The 21,881-nt window shown below is 39.9% G+C and overlaps 1 protein-coding gene across 1 annotated transcript; it reads right to left on the bottom strand.

Annotated features, from left to right (window-relative positions):
- Positions 1-1,813: 1,813 nt before the first annotated feature.
- Positions 1,814-21,406, bottom strand: grm5a (glutamate receptor, metabotropic 5a). The gene is made up of 18 exons (XM_068601326.1): positions 21,198-21,406; positions 20,303-20,614; positions 20,072-20,205; positions 18,582-18,843; positions 17,957-18,071; positions 15,551-15,800; positions 10,477-10,712; positions 10,234-10,355; positions 10,025-10,149; positions 9,662-9,830; positions 8,301-8,427; positions 7,527-7,644; positions 7,231-7,417; positions 6,459-6,617; positions 6,238-6,363; positions 5,875-6,057; positions 5,612-5,781; positions 1,814-4,521 (listed from the first exon to the last, which is right to left on the bottom strand). The coding sequence occupies exons 2-18, from the start codon at positions 20,552-20,554 to the stop codon at positions 3,636-3,638; spliced, it is 3,621 nt and encodes a 1,206-aa protein (XP_068457427.1). The 5' UTR covers positions 20,555-20,614; positions 21,198-21,406; the 3' UTR covers positions 1,814-3,635.
- Between the last annotated feature and the right edge of the window lie 475 nt (positions 21,407-21,881).

The following is a 21,881-nucleotide window of genomic DNA, read 5'->3' on the forward strand; positions in this document are numbered from 1 at the left end:
TTGTATTTATAATTGATGCCATAAATTAACCCAAACTATGAATGCCTGGAGAGATGGCCCAAAAGAACAAAAACAAAGAGGGCCACACTAGAGGCTGGACTAAAATCTATAACTAAACCGCACACAAAGCTACAAAAACTGAACTACTAAAACCTCCATCTTCAAAATAAAATGTAAAAAAACAAAACTGGGAGTAAAATAAAATGATAGGCAGAAGGCTGAGAAGAGAGAGAAACTTCTTTAGCTTTCTTTAAATATTGGGGGCAGGGACTGCCACTAATCAATCATAGTTCAAGAATGAAGGAAGAAGGGTGGGAGAAGAGAACATGACGGCAGTGAAGGGCATGCCTGCGTGCTTTACAATGGTGATGCTACTGTTAAAAGAATGTCTTACATAATAGATTTATTGCAATTTGATCACAATAATATTCACAAGGGTAAACCACATTCTTATTATAACAGACATAATTGCTATAAGGTTGAATACTGCAGGAAAACAGTCATGTGTAAATGCTTCCAAGAATCATGTTTTTTTTTAAGATATATGGATTACTTTCCTGAATTATATCAGAATGTATAAGAAATAAGGCAGTACACTTGCCACTTGCTTGTTTAAACAGATCCAAGACGTATACTATTTGCCATATCTCCTAACTGGAATAAATACAGATTTTCAGTGCGTTCACATAGACAGACAGATGCAATAAGGAAAGCAGTCTCTCATTCTGTTATAAACTATTTGCAGTCTGGGTCAATCAAAAATGGCTATTATGTCATGAGGGGTTGCTCAGACTTCTGTAAAATCCTGCTACTTATTGTCACTTTGTCGCTTCAGGTGTGAATTACAGTTTCAATGATTCTGTTTTCTTCATTTGCACCTCATTTGACAGGTGCTAAATTGTCATTGGCTGCTGCTTTAAATAACACCCAGTTCCTTTTACATAACGCTTTTGCTGTTTTTGTTGCATAAGTAGTATGATTTTTTGCATGCTAATCTGAATAAAACAATCTGAATTCATAATGTATAGTTTTGTTTGGATTTTAGGTAACAGACCTACATAGGATTATCAAACTTCATGAAGTTGGATGAAAAAATAATAATAATTCAGAGCTAAATGTATAGTATTCCTACAATTTGTTGTGTGAATCTAAAGTCGTCTGTAGGAGGAAAAGAAGAATAATGGTTATTGAGTTGTGGTGCATTTGAGTTATTACATCATATTGAGAGTGTGTCTATATTCTTTCCTTTTCATTTATATCAATTAGGGTAGATACAGTATGTAGCAGCACGTAACACCATCAGATTTCAAGAAAAACAATGAGTTGGTCTATTGAGGCCTTGATTCCTCCCTGGGCTCTTTAAAGCTATTACGCTCCAACTATACACTTTGCCCACCATCTTGTGAATGTTAATTTCACTGAACAATTTTGGTCCACAATGCACAGCATGAGGTATTATAATACGTTATTTAATAAAGCGTGCCCCAGAAACCCTATTTCTCACTGGGTTTATTAATTATCACTCGTGATTTGACACAATTATCTTCTTATTTAGAGATGGTTTATAAGTAAAATCAACTTAGAAGATATATTAATAACTACCGCTGCACATGATTCAGTCTCCTAAAAATAAATGTGACTACTTAAACACGATGGCACAGACAATTTGATTTCTTAATGTCATTCAAAAGTCAAAAGTTGAGATATTCTCCTACACTAATTCAATATTGATTTTTAAATAATTAATGAAGTATTCCGACAATGTAAATGATGAGCATTTGCAGAGAATTGCAAATAATTGTGGGGAACTGCATTGCATTTGCATGGAAACCTTTAATGTAGCACACATTTAAATTGTAAATTCTGTTATTTGAAAGGGAGATGAAGAGATAGGATCGACAAATGACTTCTGTAGATAATATCACTGAATTATTGGCATAAAGCGTAGTATACATGCACCTTCAAAATTGGCACAAACCAGCATGCAAATATGGCAATTGTCTATGGTGATTTTTTACATCAACAACCAGTAGAAAAAAAACAATATGAATACATTCCTGCCTGTGTAAACATACAGAAGAACATGGGACTGAACTGAAGGACAGATAAACACGCACAAACTAGTTTCGCTTGAACGTCATCAGTTACAACTGCTAGGCTTTCAATCCATACTGTCATCTACATTCATCTACATCCTAAGAGAGGCCAAAATGCAGGTACAAAAAAAGTATATTCATTGAATATTTTCAAGCTTAATAAATAACATAGTCAAAATGTCATAAATATTATAAAAAACAATATCCTCCTTACAATGCCTGAAACATGAGCCCATTGATAGAAACACAATGTAATTTTCTGCAAGGAGACATTGGCACATATGTAGGTAAAAAGCCAGGTTAGAAACAGTTGCTTATCAACAGATGTCAGAAAAATCTGGCACGCTTTCAGGTTGCTTCTCTCGTCCGAAAACTAATCTTAACAACACATCAATATACACACACACTGATAGTACCATTATTTTGCTACGGTAGCTATTCCTCTTATCAGTTTCACATTTACAATATCAAAAAGTAATGTATTACAAATATAACTTAAATAGTGCAACCAAATCTTGACATCATGCAAACTGGAGCATCAGAAAGTATTTTGGTTCAGACACATCCTGAGGTGGTAGATCATTTTGGTCCACTTTAAAATACAACTTATCTTATAGTCAGATAAATAACATCTAAAAGAAAGAATTGAAGAAAACATCTCAGTCTACAGTCTTTTGTTCACAGGCTGCTTTCATTCTCAGGACACATCTTCTTTCCAAGACAAGGAAAGGCTGTAGAGAACTCTGCACTCAGAAAAACCTGCTTCCTGATTTGCGTACAATAATGCAGCGTCTGTACACTTTCTATCCAAGCATCAGGATACAAAATGCTCGCTTATGTCTTCCAGGACTGACAAAAAATTAGAAGGCGGGAAAAATTTGTCACACTGGACCTTTTGATTTCAGACAAAGTTATTTGAGATGTTTTCTTCTGGCCAGATGCCTTCATGCTGATAAAATCTGCATCCACCCAGGTCTCAAAAATAAACATTAGTCAACAGCAATTATATACAGTAAGCAATTGAAATTGATATTGGTTCATGGTAATTTGAAATACAACTATAGTGAGTGTTACAATACCTGCACTTACCTAAATAATTCAAATGCCATTTTGAGAGTCTGTGTATGAGCCATTTTGGCATAATACAAAGAAACACTGAACATAAATATTTGGTTAATTTCCCCGCTTAAGATTGATAACTATTATATAATGAAATACAAATTACATTTTACATATGTTTTCTTAGTTTTTAAGTATTTTCTTTGGGGTTTGAAAAGTTAGATACCTGTATCAAGCATAGCATCTAGAAGTCTGTAAAATGCCCATAGGTGTGTTTCAGTTTGTGGTATTTATGGTATTTCTCTAATGGGTGAGTTAATTCAATCCAATTAAAAAAATGTAAATATACTTAAAAAAAACTTAAATAATCAGTATATCCATATATATAAAAGCATCCAAGACCCTGGTCTGGTGTGAAGCCAAAAAATTATCCATATAGCGAATAAACAAGAAGGAAAAAAAAGTGTATTGAGAGCAGGTTTAGAGGGAGGAGGAGCTCTGGCTGTAGTGTCTCAGCAGCAGCTGGTCATACTCGGCCTCAGAGGCTGGAGACAGCGAGGGGGGTGAGCTGCCGCTGGAGCTCAGAGATGAGTCTCTAAACGGGGAGGGAGGGGTCAGAGCCACCAGCTCCTCCATATCCTTGGCTCGCCTGCTACTTACGCAACTCCCGGCCAGGTGCTCATAAAGCTTACCTGCTGGTCGATTCTCGCAGAGATTGGAAACGACCGCGACCTCGGCATATGTGGTGACGGTGGAGGCGGCCTGCCTGCTTCGAGATGTGAGGTACTGGGGTGGGCAGGGGGCGACATCTGCAGCTGCAGGCAGCGCGTTGGTGGGTGAGGGGTTTGCGGGGACTCCTCCTGGCAGCATCATCGTGTTCAGCTCGCTGATGTTTGCAGTGAAACGGTTAACCACACAGCTAATTTGGTCCATGATAGTGGTGCCCTGAGCCTGGACACCAATCATCCCGATGCCGATGTCACCCACGCCTATGACACTTATGTCCCCACCATCCACCATACCAACACCCTGGCTGTTGTCCCCACCTCTTCTTCTGACCCCAGCTGGATGCTCAGTTACGTAGGTGGGTAAAGCTTGTCCATCCTCTCCATCCTCTCCTCCCTGGAAAGCCCTTGGTGGTGGAGAGGGGGAGCAGCTGAAGGGCTGAGACACCTGTTGCTCTTCAAACTGCTCTTTGACACCTGTATCCGCAGGTGCATCTCCTCCTTTAGAGAACGGCTTGATGATGGCTGTCTGGTTCGTCTCGACTACTTCCTTTTTCTTGACATGGAATGACATCCTCTTCCATATGTTTGGTCTGTAGTTCTGCTCATTCTGCGCCCATGTCACCGATTTCCCATTGGAACTGCAAAACACATGAAAGACAATATTTGCATTTACATTTGATAACATATTCTGAAAAATATGTCAAATTCACTGTGTACTACTGAGTACAAGACAATATATGTAAACATGTACTGTATATTACCATTATACTAGCGTAATTTATTTCATCTTCTACTTCTTGTCAGAATTTCTACCATCCCCCGTTCTATCTTTTACTGTCTGTGTAATTTTACATCTTCCTCCATTTTGTTTTTTTATCTTCCCTAGAAAGAGAAATCCTTCAAGGCGCTCGGTCACCTCTGGGAAAACTTAACCCAAATGAGTTAGCCTTTTCTCAGCTCAGGGAGCAGTTTTTCTTGGCATATCCAGCCAGTTGTAGTGGATTCAGCTCTGATTTCCCAAAGACGGTTCAAGAAGGAACAATTATTGTGGTTTTCATGTAAATATCCAAGCAGAGTTTGAATCTGTATACATGGCATGATGGACAGAAACACTTAAAGTATGTGAGTGTCAGACTAGTTTACATTGCGGGTACTGTAGTTTATTCACCATGTCACTACGCACTTGCAGCTTTCCCCTCTTAACACCCTCTTGCCTAACAATCTGTTTGCATCAGACTATTAGTGATAAAGTCTTGAGATGAGGTAAAATATTAGAATCGGAATCAGAAACCGTTTATTGCCAGTTTTCACAAACGAGGAATTTACCTTGGCCGAAGGTGCAACATTAGACATGAAACGTCGGACGAGACAAACAACAATCAACATTCAATGACAACACAGTGCAATGTGTATTAAATTAAGTTAAGTAAATAAAGTTAAGCAAACTATAATTGTGCTAGTATTTCTGGAGTTTTTAATGGTTCATCCAATTTAATGGTTTGCATATTGCAAAAACAACAAAACATAATTCATAGGATTTTCTTTCAGAAAAATAATAAGAAAAGTCATGATATCATAAGCATATCTGACATGTAATATACACTATTTTTCTATAGAAAGTTAATAAGAATTAAGGAAATTCTTCTTTATGTAACTGGCAAAGGCATTTTAGAGACTAGGGTAGTTCATGTATTCATTGCCTAAAACCCACTCAGGGCCCCCATGTACCTGATGTTGTCGTGCACAGAACCGCGGCGTCGAAACAAGTTGGCCATGCTGCTTGTCGATTTGCCGGTCTTGGTCACTTTCTTGGCATCTCCTACATGCATGCGGACCACCGTGGATGTTGTGAAAGCACTCCGGACATTTTTCTCAGGCTTGGCAAGCATGATGTACACCTGAAACAAAAATGAATAATAAAAGATTATTAGCATGCTAAGATTATTAGCATTTTTATTGTGATTGTGAGAGTTTGTGCTTCCATTTCTTACCTTTGGGACAAACATGCAACACAGAGCCACTGTGGCACTGAGGCTGACACTAAAGCACATGGTTATAATCTTGTAGTTTGAGCCAAAGTAAATAGGAACAAAGGCCAGCCAGATGATGCATGTTGTGTACATAGTAAAGGCAATATATTTGGCCTCGTTAAAATTAGCCGGAACATTTCGAGTCTGTCGGGGAAAAGAAAGAAAGGACATTTTAACGCAGTTGAAGTAGAAATGAAGGGATACAACACGAAGAAAAATTAGAAAAGGTCTGAGTTCAAACAAAGAACATTATGAGCTTTATTGAATAAAGTACAATGAGAAGATATATGTATTATATTATTAAGTGCTGTTATGCTGAGCTACCTTGAAGGCGTAGAAGGTGCAGCTCAGGATAAGCAGGCCATTATAGCCCAGCGGCGCCACCACCCCCAGAGTGGTCAGGTTGCAGATCAAGTGCACCTCACGGATACTGGGGTAGTCGTAGATCACCTGAGAGAAGATAATGGGAGAGGTCATTGAAGCTGCATAACTAAATGTAATTGAACATCCCCCACACTGTAAAACTCACAAACTCCCACACAAACCTCTGGTGGCTCTATGACAAAAAGTGCCACAATAATCCCAAACTGCAGCAGTATGAGTAGGAAGGAGATGACCAATTGTGCGCAGGCGGACATAAAGCGCGGTTTCTTGGTGCAGATCTTCTTCTTGCTGCCTGCCAAGATCCTTGCTATACGGTTGGTCTGGATCAAAAATAGATCAAATGGTTATGTAGGCTTTACTTACAGCTACTGTGGATGAAAACGCTTGTGATTCATAACAATAATCCCCTTTTCAGTTTCCAGATCTTAAACATCAACCTCTGCTCACTCCCAGATAAACTTCTATCTTACCTCTCTTACAACTTCCAGTGCAACTTCCAATCTCTGGAAGTAGCTCTGTTGCTCCTGCACTTATCTTTAGTTTTACTGATCAAATGTGTCAGTTTGCAAAATCCTCGACGTCTCTCTCCTTTTGCCAAAGCTTCAACAGATATTCTATATACTCTAACTGCATGTTCCTCCTTTTGGTCGTCTACTTCTGTTAACTTCTGAACTTTCTATTAAGTGTCTTTGTCACAAAATGGAAGAAAACAAAAATCTCAAACCTCAAAGCCATTTAATGCAACGCTGTCAAGCTATTTTTATGAAACAGTTTGATAAGATGTGGAATTTTGATCTAAATCAGCTAAGTCTGGTTGGTACTCGTGAGCTTTTACTCACAACGTCTGTCAGGAAGTGAATCATACTACTAACTTGTACTACGCACACTGTGTTTGTTTCTCTACCCCCTAGCAACAAAACAGAAAAGAAATACCTTTGTGACAAGCGCTGAGTAGCTCATGGCAGGGGACAAGCCGATTCCCAGCCGCTGGAGGTAGCAGTAGACTATGTGGGGCTTGGCGATAAGGGTGAAGGTGCACAGATAGCCCAGACATATTCCAACCAGGATGATGTAGCAGAGTTCACGACTGGATGACTTGACCACTGGAGTGTCCCAAAATCTACATATGAATCAAGGTATTACTTTTTAATCTATATTTCATGTGACTGCTAAACATTTGGACCCACTGATTGTTTTACATGGCGAGTAAGGCTGTAGGATTTAATTACTTGATGAAGACAGAAGTGACAAAAAGTGTAGCCATGAGGCCCAGGCAGGAGAAGACCACTGCAGCAATGGGCTCTGGATCGCCCCAACGCACATACTGCACAGGGATTGGCTCACAACCTGCAGGATACAGAGACATCACAGGCAGCAAGAAAACAAGACAGAACAGTTTGATTTGTCCGAAAGAGTGATAGCGTAAGGACTAGTGTTCATGTATTTGCGTGTAATAGCTTCAGAGCTTGATGTAGATGCGGCAAAAGAGATTCACTCATACTGCACTATTTGCTGTGACCAACAATGTGTAAAATATTCAGTTTGCAATGCACTGATCATGCTTGTTGTGATAGATTGATGGATAGACTGATGGATCATAAAGAGATAGATCAGAGGGATGACAGACACAATGGTGTTCTCCTCGGGAGGATCCACATGAAAAGTGCCTTAACGTGTTCATTAAATCTACAGAAAACAGGATTTGTAAACAATAATTGATTACAAAAGGGCGAGGAAAGGATTCCAAACTGTTTTTACTGACTTTGGAGTTAATAAATCCTTTATTCTGGCAAGGATCTAAAGTCTCTTCGTGTGTGCCCAGTACATAAGTATTTGTGTTGATTTCTGTGACAGAATGTTTGCCAGTTTGGGGTGTGTGGGGTATGCAAGATGAAAGGGGATTTGGGGTGCACCATTACTGCATGACCCAAATTTAAGGCTCTTTTGGCCTGTTTGGAAATAATTTATATGCAAGTAACAGACACACAAAAAAGTATATTTACCAGTGAGGTCATCAGTAGGCCAGAAGCCGAGGACACAGGCTCGACAAGTGTACTCGTCAAACACAAACTCGTTCTCCTTGCAGGGAGTGCAAGTCCAACAGCAGCTCACCTCTCCTTTACGGATAACCTGGACACACACACACACACACACACACACACACACACACACACACACACACACACACACACACACACACACACACACACCATGAGGAGGGCAGAAAGGTCTGAAAGCTCCATTGGCATTTTCATGTAGCTAATCTTACACTCTGACTGCCCGAAGGAAATTAGGATTTCCTCTGCATAGGATCAAAGGGAAAAAAGATAGATGTGTGGAATACTTTTATCCTCATTATTGGAAAAAAAAATAAGTTATCTTTGTCTTATCAGTCTTTCAGTGTGAAAATAAGCTGAGGAAAGAGGAGGTATGGCAGGTCATTGGTTCATGCTTTCACTTGCAAAAAGTTCTGGGTTTATATCTCTTTTTGGAACTTGTATGTTTGCCTGGGGTTCCCTGGGGTGCTCCAGTTTCCTCTCGCAGTCTGAAGACATGCAGGTCAGGAGATCTGGTAACTGCTCTTGAGTGTGAACATTTTACATGTTACTGTAGTTCTATGATAGGAATCTGGGACAGGCTTCATGAAAGGGTAAAAAAAGAATAGTTTAATGAGTAAAAACAGGAGCTGTGAGGGAATGTGTGAGATATTTTCCTTTTGGAGAAATGCATTGCCAATCTGATCAGAGGTAATGACTCCTTTCTGTTGTCAAGGTCAGCACGGGTCAGAGAGAGATGAGCAGTTGGTAGATCTCAAAGCTAGGAACGTGGGCTGTGGTGTAAATCCTGAAGGTGTGAACAACCAGATCTTCTCCAAAGAATTACTGAGTTTTGAATACCCGACAAGCTGCCACATTATCTGGGAGTCAGTGCAGAGTGTGTAGGAAGGGTTTAATGTTAGAGACTTTTGGAATGATTAAGAGGAGGCAGACTGCATTGTCCTCCATGATTTGGAGAAGCTGCAAGGAGTTACAGAAACCCAGATGGGACATGATTAAAGCCTGAACAAAGAGCTTTGTTGAGTCCCTGGCGGGGTGTCGTAGGATTTCATTGGATCGAGTTTGCAGATTGCAAACCTGAGGTCGCCGGCTATAGCTGCTGTGTGGGTCTTTACTTCAGTAAAATTATTATGTGTGTTCTCCGGTCTAAAGTGAATATTGTCTGAATAGGTTGATAAATACACTACTGCATGCATGTAGACAGTTAACACATTTTTTGTTATTAAATACAAATGTGATGATATTTTAAGAAATTAAACACATCTTTCTCGACAATGTCAAACTGTGTGTGTTGGAGTGGTGTGTACCTTGATCTGTGCCTTCAAGCAGGGCTCAGAGCAGACTGACTGGATGATTTCACTGTTGTTACTCCAGATTTCCTCATCGTTCATCTTTAGGCCACCCTGATCCCAGCTTCCCACATGGATGTAAGCGTACTCATCCTCGCCTGTGCGCTTGAAGTTCATGATTTCATACCTGAGGCACATATACTGTGAGCATGAAACAGCATCCCTCTCAATGTGTGTGTGTGTGTGTGTGTGTGTGTGTGTGTGTGTGTGTGTGTGTGTGTGTGTGTGTGTGTGGGTGTGGGTGTATATATATATACACCCACACACACACACATGTATTTCTGCTTTTTCATTTCCCTGCTTCTCTACCATAGCCCTTACCTGCCAGGTGAATCTCCATTCTGGTCAAAGTGGATGGTCTCCCCAGACACACCAGTAAAGTTGGTTCTCATCAGGAACTCCAGCAGCTTGCGGCCATCAATTGGCCGCATGACTTCACACAAACCCTGGCACCAAGAGAAGAGCAAACCTGGTCAACGTCTTCACTCCCAATGTGAAAGCATAAATGTACACATTTCCCATTACCGTACCTTATATCCCGGACAGAGGGATTGCTGCATGGCGTGCAGGCCGTAAGCCATTGAATAGATGGCATTTATGACGAAGCCCATCTTGGTGTCTTGGGCATACTGATGGCGCAGAGACTCTCTCCCTGTGGAGAACAGAGACCTGCTCATAAGAACAAACCCAATCACTGTAATCTAAACTGATGTTGAAACATTTCGGGATGTGAATGCAGCGTGGAGGCGTGTGGAACATGATGTTGTACTAACAGGTGCATGTGCGGTTGTACACGATGCTCTCCTGCGGATGCCCCGTCAACCTGCACTGGAAGCGATGTTGCCAGAACTCAGGAAACCAAGGGTTTCTCAGGTTGGCGTCAGGCTTTAGGTTCAGGTAATAATCGTCGAACCAGGTCACATATGCCGACTTTAACTTTATTGTGATTCCACCAGCTGCCTCCCTCTGGTAGCCATCTGTCACGTCGTACCTGTCTGCCCAGCCATCACTGGACAGGAGGAGGAAGAGGGAGACAGACAAGGTACAGCACGCTGTTAGTTACAAAAAGGATTGGTCTACAAGGATTTATATTTCTTCTTTTGGTTTGACTCTTTTTCGTATTTTTTATTTCCATCAAAGATTTTAATTTTTTCTCTGACTGGATGTTTATATTTTAAAATTTTGAGATATAGTAAATACATACATGCAAATAATAAAACATGATCAGACGTTTTCTATAAAATATCTTCTTACACAGAAAGTATATGTATATATATATACACACACTTTTATATATACTATGCATTTAGTGCCATTTTAGAATCGTAATTATTTTTGCTCAATATTGCAACCTACACCAAGATTTGACAGTCGCCTCAGCGAAACATTTTATGTATTGTTATCTAACCGATAAACCGGTAAACCTGACACAAACAATGAAAAGGCAGAACTGTTTTTGTTTATTATAATTGAGACCTCTCTGTAACATTTGTACATTGTAGCATTCAGGATATGACGTTGATGCTGAAGGATAGCTCCCATCCCTAACTGTACATGGGTTCTTCTATACACCTCTAACCTGTTTCACAAATCCACATTATGAAACTTGTTTCATCAACAGAAGAATAACAGGGTGGCTGGCATCTTGAAAAAGCGCAGCTCAGCATTCCAGCATGTCTTACATAAGTACCATAAATAACATTAACTCAAATCTGAGAAATCAAGGTTTTAACTAAATAGAGGATTATTGTACACCAGGTTTATGTAGTCTTTGATGTTTTAATAAAGAGGTCCATGACAGCAGTGCATTTTCAATGTAGGCTGCTGTAAAAAGCTTTAGTTAGCGCTTGCACCAGTTGTCCACAGATTGAAAGAGACAGGTGGTGTGTCGCAAAATGAACTTAATGACTGCTCTGCAGAGACTTACAGTTAAATTTAATATTTATTATGATGACTCAGATGTACCAACACTAGACTCACTGGGTGATAAAAAACGCTCACATATCTGTGTAAGAAGAATTGTGAAGTGTCTTTTTAAAAGTATGTTCATGTGCAAAGATAACTTGAAAAAAACATCAAGGGATCAAAGGTTGATGTTGCTGGCAGGACTTGACATCTTTTCATGAGCAACGTTTGTGTCCGTTAAGATGATCTCTTTAGGCTCATTAGCTGTGTCTCCAAATTCATTGAGATACACATATAATAAGCATAATGATTTACTTGACTTTAACAACCGTTGGAGCAAATATTTCAGTGGAAATACGAGCCCTGCATTGCAGAAACATGCGATTCCTGTTAACCACTCCGCAGAGCATATCTTGATTTATAACTTGGAGATGTTACATAAAGGATTTACTATTTGTTTCAAGACAGTTTGGTACAACAGCTTATGAATGTAATTACAAAAAGATACCTGACGTTCAATGAACTTCTAAAACCAGGCATACACCTTCAGACTGCAGCATCTGCAGATGCATTTGATCTGCTATTTATTTTAAAAAAAACTGTGGGTTTGGCCTAAAAAAGCTTTCTTGTTTAAAAAGGTTTTTACTCCGTCTATTATCATCCCTCCCACTAGACGCTTGTCTACGATCAACAAAGACAGTAGGCTGATGATTACACCTCCACACACATGCATACACGGGAGCACTCATACCTCACTAACACAAAGAAATGCATCCATCTCCTAACTGGCAAAGAAAGAAAAGGAAGTCATTTTTGAAAACTTTGCTAACCAAGCTCGAGTTATGCAACAGTAGTGTGGGTGTTTTTTATGATGCCTGGATCTCTAGGTGAGGTAGGAGATCATTTTATAACATATCCTTAGAGAAGCGAGCACAGAAATGGTACACTTGTAAAAAATAAAAAATAAAAAAGATCGGAATGGAAATGAAAAGCATGGATGGCTTTGACTCTGGATGGTTTGAATCACTCTTGAACGAGCGCTCTGAAACCCACACAACGACCTTGGAGGGCAATATGCTGTATGCAGCGTGTTGCTACACCACCTACAAGCTTGAAGACAGACACACAAGTGTGCACTCACCCATACGCACACTTACTCACACATTGTGCTATAAATTCTCCTCATACAATACAATACTGGTCAACTTTTCAGCCAGGTCTTTTCTAAGTGGATACTTTGCTTGGTAGTGATACCAACTTGAGGCTGGAAATGTGTTCGTTTCTAAAAATAAACTGAACAAGATGTGAAAGGAAAAGTGAAACCTGAAGCTTAGTGTCGTTTAGCACAGAAAAATACAGTACACGCCAAACCATTTTAATTCAAAAGCTTTAGTATAGCATACCATACAAAATATAGTTGTACTATGGTGTGCCATAAAATGTCATAAAAAAAAGTCAGAGTGTAATCTTCCTTGAAAAAGTAACAGATGCTTTCAGAAGCTTTTCAGAGGGAAACACACGCAGTGACACAAAGTGACTGAGACAGAAGACAGACGCCACAATGTAGTCCGTGGATCAACAGAAAATTATATAACATGCATATTTGACTCGAAGCCACCAATTCTTATATGACTTTAATCTCATAATATAAAAACCTTTTTATTGTTCTTTTTCTAAGACTACTCTATTGACAAGGATCAATGAAATCAGGCTCATTGGCGATAATATTAAATTGAATGAGCTAATATGTGGATAGGATGGATAACAGTGAAGCATAATAAAGTTCCACCTGCGGCCTCAAATTGATAGAAACAGCCATTTTAAATGATTTGAAACAAACCCAGGATGTGACAAATGGATTGAACTGTAATTAAAAACGTTACTATATTTAAAATAGTGTCTACTTTAAAGTGGAAGACCTGTTTGATAGTGAAAAATTGAAGCTGCAGTTGGGCTCAGTGGTGAGCTACATGCTGATAATGACAGTGCTAACATGCTGATGCTCAGCAAGTAATGCGTAACATGCCCACCGTCTTAGTTTAGCGTGTTAGCAGCATGCTAACATTAGCTAAGTAGCAGGCACAATATACAGTACAGGGTGATGGGAATGTAGTTACCTTTGCAAGTATGTGAAATTAAGTTAAAACTGTACATGTACAAACAAATCTTAAACGTAAAATAATTAAATGTAATTGATTAAACTAAATCATCATCATCATTAGAGAAAAATTGGTAGCTGTTGACAGTGGACATCTTAGCTTAGTTTACGAATAACAGTCAGTAGCTACAAACCTTTGAAAGGAACTGAACTGGATGGGACTATTCAAATCAATAAAGTACTTTGCGATTTACACGTCCGAACATACAGTGAATCAGAAAAACGTTTCGGACTAGTCCAAATTTTTGTCTTGATGCTAGAGCTGGAAAAGTTAAGGCATCATCAAAGTTACTCAAATTCATCTTCCGTGTGGCATAAATGTGTGTAAAATTTAAATGGCAATATTTCCTCTAGTTTAGATATTTCCCTCAAAACCACACGTTTCAGATTCATGGTGGCACCAGACAAAAAGCATAATCATTGCAAGAGTTGCCTCAAAACCGAGAGGAACTGTAGTTGCCTGCTCCTTCAGTCATTCTCTTACTATAAATGGAACCTAAGTATGAATGCACCGCGCACACACACACACACACATACCTGGTGACAAACCCTCCAGGCTAACATCTAAAGGATCGTTTACAAAGGTAACACTAATAACAAGAAAGGCAGTGGAGGCAACTAAAATAGGTCCGAAACATGATGTTGAATCATGCCCAAATATGATCTTATCAAAAGTGACACAAGTTGCCATCTTAACAGTACATCTTGTATCTAGTCACCAACACAGCAGCACAGCAAGGAGAACAATCTTAAGAAATTAATCTTTAATAAAAAACAGATGACAACTGTCTGGATGCCCTGTGTTGTAAGATGAATGAGAGAGCATGGTGTTTAGCAATATGTAGTTCAAGGTTATTTTATGTTTCCTGCTGTCAGATTTGAGCGACAGCCTACATACGTGGCTCCTAATGAGGAAAGGCATTTATAGAACACGAGGGACAAGAGTGAGCTCGAGCGCTAACCCTTAAAATAAAATTATTCTCGGAGAGAGTGAAACCTCCTGCTGAATCAACCCCCTCTTTCACGCAATTCTTTTTCCCCTTGTGTTTTTAGTTGCATATTGTCTCTCCTGAACTGTCTGCCCAGTCTTCAATGTGTCTATTGTCTCTATAGGTGGCCTGATGTGGTGACTTAATTTGACTCCCAGCTCTAGTTATTTTTTGTCGTACTGTTGGGATAATGAAAAGAAGAATAATATACTATTGATTTATGATTATTTACAATAACTGCATTTCTCTATATGGATTGTAGGACTGAAGAAAGGTCTTACATTCATGATCCAAGAAAACATCAGCATACATGAATTATATGTGGAAAGGTAAATAAAAACAAAGCCGGCTTGGTTAGCCTTTCTTAATTATAGCGACGTGCATCAATACAAACCGAATATAAAAGTAATATGATGTAGCAAATCAAATTATAAGATAAAAATGCATATTACTTGTGTGGTATAAGTCTGTGGCACAGTGACATGTAATCACAAAAAAAATCATTAGAAATACCTTGACATTCCCGGACCAACATGAAGTTGATGGATGTGATGAAGATGATACTAAGGATGATGATGATGATGAGAGGACAAAGATGGCCATCAGTAAAAACAAACATCTCTGCTCTGATGATGCTGGACATGAAAAGAGTCTGGAATGAAAAATGAACACTAAAAAAACCTGAAACACAAAAACTTCAGTCACTTCTTTTACGCTCTAGTAAAAGCAAAAATGGGTATGCCAGCCCATGGGTATGACATGGAGTCATACATTCTACATACATACTCTACTCACCTTCCAACCAGCAGAAACTCTCCCACCAGACGCTGCCGCCTCATGGCCATCAATATGCCTCGGACCGTCATGCCTTCACAGAAACAGGCCACCACCCTGGCTTTGGGCAAGTGGGCTCGCAGCTTCTGCAGCAGCTTATCAAAGCCCTGCTCCCCAGCGTTGCTGTATATCTTATCAGAGTGGGCAATGCAGATCCCCTCCTTTGCGGCCATGTCTTTAAATGCTTCCATACCACTTTCACCATAATTACCTATGGGAGGGAATACATGAAAGTAAGGGTTCATATTCACCGCACAAACAATATCTGTGATTTGTTACCTGATTAAAGCAATCAAACCACCAGGATTTTTAAAAGAAAGCAGTTTATATATTTGGCAGTTGCTTTTCGGATTATGAAACATCATCCCCTTTTATTCTGTAAACATGTATGCTTGTTTTAGTTTTTTCTCACTCTTTCACTCTTGCAAAAATGCTCTTTGGTGATTTTGTGAGACGCATCCAGGCGCACGCAAAAACAGGCTACGCGATCAAACACACTGCTGTAATGCCAGCACAACACTTGGGAATCTATTGAATTTGTCCCCATTATGGCAGCTGTCAGGGGTTACATTCTCCTGTTTTTGCTGGAAATGAGGTCATCTACTTTCTGTTGCTAAGCAAGTGTACAATCACTCTGGGCATGACACTGTTCGAGGCATCCTCCTCATTAAAACTACGAGTATGTTTTCCCCCCATACGGGGCATGCCTCCTTGAGTGGTACAATATATTTTTTGTTGAACTGTATTTTCACCTTGATGCAAAGGTCAACATTGTGAATAGGAACAAGTTTGTTGTCTAGAGATATAGGCCAAATGTAATAAAAATAAGATGAGCAGTATAGTGTTTGGTAACCCCAATCATAACCATTAGTATTCAAGCAAGATAGTCTGCAACATAAACATTCAAACTAGGTTTTCTCTTAATGAGAGCAACATTTGACAAAATGTTTTATCCTGGAAGACAACATTTGGTTTGCAAAAGACCTTTTTTTAAATCCTCCCAAACAGTTTGGTATCCATATGGAATAAACTGGAGCGATCCAGTCAGGATTTGGCACTCATTCCTGTGGGAGAGGGCTGACTGTGGGTCAGTGGTTAGCAGGTTCCTCTTTCAATCAGAGGATTTCAATCAGAGGATCGGTGGACCGAGCCCCGGCTCCGCCAGTCCCTGTCGTGGTGTCCTTGTGTAAGACACTTAACAGTGAATGGCTCCCCGTTGCTATGTCTACGGTGTATAGAGCGAAAATGCAAGTCGCTTTGGATAAAAGTGTCAGCTTAATGTAATGTCAAAAACAAGCAGTGAATTCTGAGGGTATGAAATGTATTGACAGTGATGCCAATGTGATGTATTTTGTTTCTGAATAGATGCGTCGACGGATTCAAGGTCTGTGCGCCAATATTGCCTAGATTTCGACAGCAGGGGGTGGGGTTGCTTTGAGTTAGGAGACTGGTGGTCAGCCTTATCTGCACTACCAAATATCATAGACTCACTTGTGGTGCAACTATATCTGCCTCTTTATTATTTATTGTGTTTATACATATTCTGATAATAAGTAACTGTTTTGAGAATGTGATAGGCGGCCTACTCATTATTGAAATCAGAGGGCAGTGCACCATGATACTCAGAGAGTTCTCAGCTTTTGGCAGATGTTTCCTGGGAAGCTTTGCCAATGATAAACTAAATTACAGCGAATATATAATAAGAGCTAAATTCACATGGATTTCATATTCATCCTGTAGGAGCCATTAGTCACGGGTGTGTATTTTATTGTGGTAATGTGTGTTTTATTGTGATAGTTTAAATACGGGGCACCGGTACGAGCAAGAGGGATTGACGATGCATGGGTGACGTGGAGAACAGACGTTTTTTACCGCTAAACTTAAGTGCTTCGTAAAGAGATCAAGAACACAAAACAACAACATGTAACTGCCGTCAGTTTATAATTAAACGGAAAATAACACCCAAATATATATCAACGGCTGGACTCTTTTACTGAATCAGTGTGTGAAAAACAGGATCTTATCCCGCACCCAGCAGAGTGGCAGACACGTAGATCGGCCACTACGCATCCCATATATAAATAGGCCTCTGCTGTCTAGTAGAAACGGTAGAACGGTATATGTAGCACTGCCGACAATAATGTGGAGACATTTTTTCTCCATTCCTGGCCGAATATAAAGATTATGATAAACTTCACATTGTAAAAGACTAAAAAAGCAGCCGCAACTGACAAACAGGCAACTTCTGAGTGTAAACACCATAAATGTTGTTTTATCCATACATACATAATGATGAGAGGGAGATGAAAGAAGAATGATATAATTGTCAAAATGAATGCTAGATATATAAAGAGGTAACAATCTTACCCTCTGTGTGTATTGCGGACACGAAGCTCCAGTTGTATTTTTTGACAATGTCCACCATGGCTTTGGCCTGTTGCATATCTGATGGCACCACCCTCATGAAATATTTAAACAAGCTCTGTTGGAGGAATTTACATGTTCAAATGTCTGGCAGTATACTTGACATGTCTGCAAGTTACACATCTATAATAACCTTGATGGCAAACCCTCTTCCATGTGAACTCATTGTCCATTGCCTTCCAGATGATGTTTACAGCAAAGGACAATGCCAATATTGTAGGAGGATGTATTGCATACAAATGTTGTGTACAGGCTGTCTTGTTTTAGATTATTTAGTATATTTGATCTGGCCTTCAATCACCAGCTGTCTTTCTAGTATAATGTGAAATTTGTCATTGAGATAGGCAATGCAATATCTGCTTTTGTTGTTGTCTTGGCTACATTATCATCATAATAGTCCACACTGAACTTAAAAATATAAAAAGACAACCTAAAGTATCTTTAAGATGGTTTCCATCAAACCTCAAACCAGTAACTGCCCAGAAATAATAACAAATCAACGTTGTATATGTTTGTGTGTGATTCAATGTTTGACATGGTTATGCCATAGTTTTTTAATTTGTCTTACCTTATCACTGAGATCCATGCTGGTGGCTGAGTAAGCTATCTGTGGGATGTTGAAGAGCTGGAGGAGATTTTGCACCTGGATGGCCACGGAGCTGGATCCTGGTCCAATCAGTCCCACAATGGGCTTCTTCGTCTGCAGCAACAAGCTCCCTGCCTCGGCGGTACACTTGCCCTGGCTCTCCTCCTCTTCGTTGGACACAAGTGTGTCCCGAATGAACTCAATGCTCTGCTCCAGCGCCACTGCCGAGTGCCAGCACGAGTCCCTGGTATAGACAGATGGAGTTCAATGTTGTTTAGGCAAGCAGAATGGGAATGAGAAGATTGCTTGGAGAAGCCAGTTGGATGCCTTTTAAGAACATCGTCTGCACCTCATGCTTTTGAAAAAAATAAATTATTAAATTTTTAGAGCTGTGAGAAATCTGCAATCCAAAATTCAGTCAAAGCTAATCTGAGTTTTCAGCAGTCTGTCAGTCAAATGCATCTTCCAAATCTTTTTTAGTACCAATTTCTCTTTCTTTGCTGAGCTGCAGTGTTGAGCTATTTCCTGGTAGTCACATGTAGGTCAACATTAAATCAACCATCAATCAGCTTCTTATTGGCTTCAGCTGAACTTATTTTTGTGCCATGGATTCTGTTTTTACAGTGTAGTCGCACTTGGAAGGTTCACTTCACAGCCTTCATGGGGAAAAGGAATGAATTAGGCAACTAACTCCTTCAATGTCCATAAAACACGTCAATGCTTGAAATAACCTTCATATATCCTTTACATTCAAGCCAATATCTATATTGTTTTGAATTGCCTTAAATTACAGATTTCCCGGTTTGTGTGACACGTGGGTATTAATACCTGAAACTCTGGATGCCTGTCTCTGTCTGGTTTATACTCATAAGTTGTAACCTAATTTCTGCAGCCAGCCCTCTTCAGTCACCTACAGTCTCCCTGCACGTTTGCTCCCTCAAGGTTAATACTTTATGGAATGATACTTGAAAATCATTGTTTTAGATAGAGATTGAATGTGCAACACAAATAAATAAATATCAATTTCCGTTCAATTTTGCATTGCTCACTTTATTATTGTTGAAATTGAAAAAGATAAATATTGTAACAACCATCGCCTGAGTGCATCATTCTCAACATGTAGTAAAAAGCAGAATCCAAACAATGCTTCTCAATTTCTGAAGATCATCCAGTAACTTAAATACTTTACATCTCTGCTAGATTCAGGCAGTTGTTCTGGTTTCTGAGCCTGCAAACTGATTCGACCCCTGCCTACAAGTGGTATTGTTGTCTGTTTAAATTGTCAGTTTCGAGAAGATTGCTATCTTACTCTTGCTATTCTGTGTATGAAGATCTTTGTTGTCTTTCTGGTCTCTCTTTCTGTCAAATGTATCAAAATTCTTTATTCTGTCAACACTTGATCCTTCTCATAATTCAACAGTATAGGGCCTTAACAACGACAACATCAGAGATGTTTGTGTATGGTTTCTGACCTGATTTCGCAGCCCAGGGTGATATTCGGGAGAATAGCGGGGTCTGCGTTGATTCGATCCAGAGTGTGCAACATGGCCTCCACTCTCTGGATCCCATACTGCTCACGCACTGCACCACACTTTCGCTCATGGACCTAAACAAAGTGTTACACAAATGAGTTCACTAACATTTATCACATATACTCAGATGGAAAACATGAGCACATACACAGAAACAAACAGAGCGCGTACCTTATCCGCAGGTGGTTGATGGTGGACGGAGAACAGAGCTCCGATGATGATGTCACCAGGGATGTGTGTCAAAACCCTTCGCTCAGTGTTCTGAGCGTTGACCCCACCCTGGTCTTTCAGGCCCAGCCAGTTAATATCAGCTCCCAGTAACACACTCACTGCCAGCAGCCTCACAAATAACCCTAAAATATTTCCCAACCCGGTGTTCCTCCTTGAGCCTCCTGCCATCCTCTGTCCTCTTAGAGCTGACATTCAGATGAATGTGCTGTCTTTGGCATGGTGCTTGTTGCGCCCTGGGTAAGGGTTGGATTCCTGAGGAAAAGGATGGAGATTGTTAATAAATAAGCCCAGTATGTAGGCAAGAAACATCTCACAACACGGTCTGTGGATTATTTTGAGTGACTGAGTCATGATTTTTCGGAAATAGACATTGCTGTTTAGTTTTTCAAAGGTACATTTTTTCACGAATGTCCCCTTGTCCCATTTTATTCGAGAAAGGTCAGACATCTCTACAGCTGATATCAAAACAATTCAACTCACAAGAAAAATAATTTGGTGTTGAATACCACTCCAGGTGAGAGGAAAACTGATTTTGGAATGAACTGTCCCTTTAAGTACAGTTATCGTGTGGCACAAAGAAAAGTAGGTTTGGCTATTTATTCACAAACCGCAGCTTATATAAACTTTTCCCTTCATGCAGCTCCATAAACCAAAATGCCATCAAGTGGCTGTCCATGGCTGAAGAGATGTTGGCAGTGCGTCGTGCAACAACAATAAAAACCCTGACATTTAGGCTTGCGGTTAAATGAAGAACTGACAACGTGCGTAAAACTCAATCTCAATTAATGAATTGTGCGAACGGCATCCCCAAACTATACAGATAACTTCAGCCTACCTGCTTTCTGCCAGCAGCCTTGCAGATGCCATTCCTTTTGAGACCGTTTCCATCACAGAAGAGCAATAAGAAACGCGTCGCAGGTTTCTGCTCAAGCTGAGCCTGCCGCCTGGTTACAGGAAACTGCAAATAGCAGCAGATAATATAGCCCGTTATTGGAACATGTTTGACTTACTGACGCACACGGCGCCCCCCTCCTCTCCTTCTCCACCTCTTCCTCCTACTCCAAAACAGTGGAGAGCATGGAGCATCAACAGTGACTAAATGAGCATCGCTGTAGAAAACTATGGGAGGCGAACGGTGAGAATTCACATCCTTAACGAATACAAGTCAAAGCACCAACAGTTGAGGTTTTGATTTTGATTTTTATGAAACGTGATTATTGGCGATTCGCCAACAATCAATTAGTAAGGCGGGCTTCTCGTTCTTTTAAACTTTAAGTTATTGATGACCCCAATTCCTCTCTTGTTCAACGTTTTAGTGTGACTCTGGTGACCGACTCGAAATGATCGATTAATAATTAATCAGACACTGAAACGAGATGATTCCCTTCAACTGGAAAGTTACATTTAATTAACATCCAGCAGACTTCCTCTACTCTCACTTTTAAACTGTTGACGTATAATTCGATGTCTATGGGTTGAAATGCATCGCTTTGTTTTGTGGCTGGCCTTCCTGTGCTAA

This window comes from Clinocottus analis, unplaced genomic scaffold (assembly GCF_023055335.1).
Source record: "Clinocottus analis isolate CAN_PGR_092001 unplaced genomic scaffold, fCliAna1.0.p SCAF_5, whole genome shotgun sequence".
NCBI classification, from domain to species: domain Eukaryota; kingdom Metazoa; phylum Chordata; class Actinopteri; order Perciformes; family Cottidae; genus Clinocottus; species Clinocottus analis.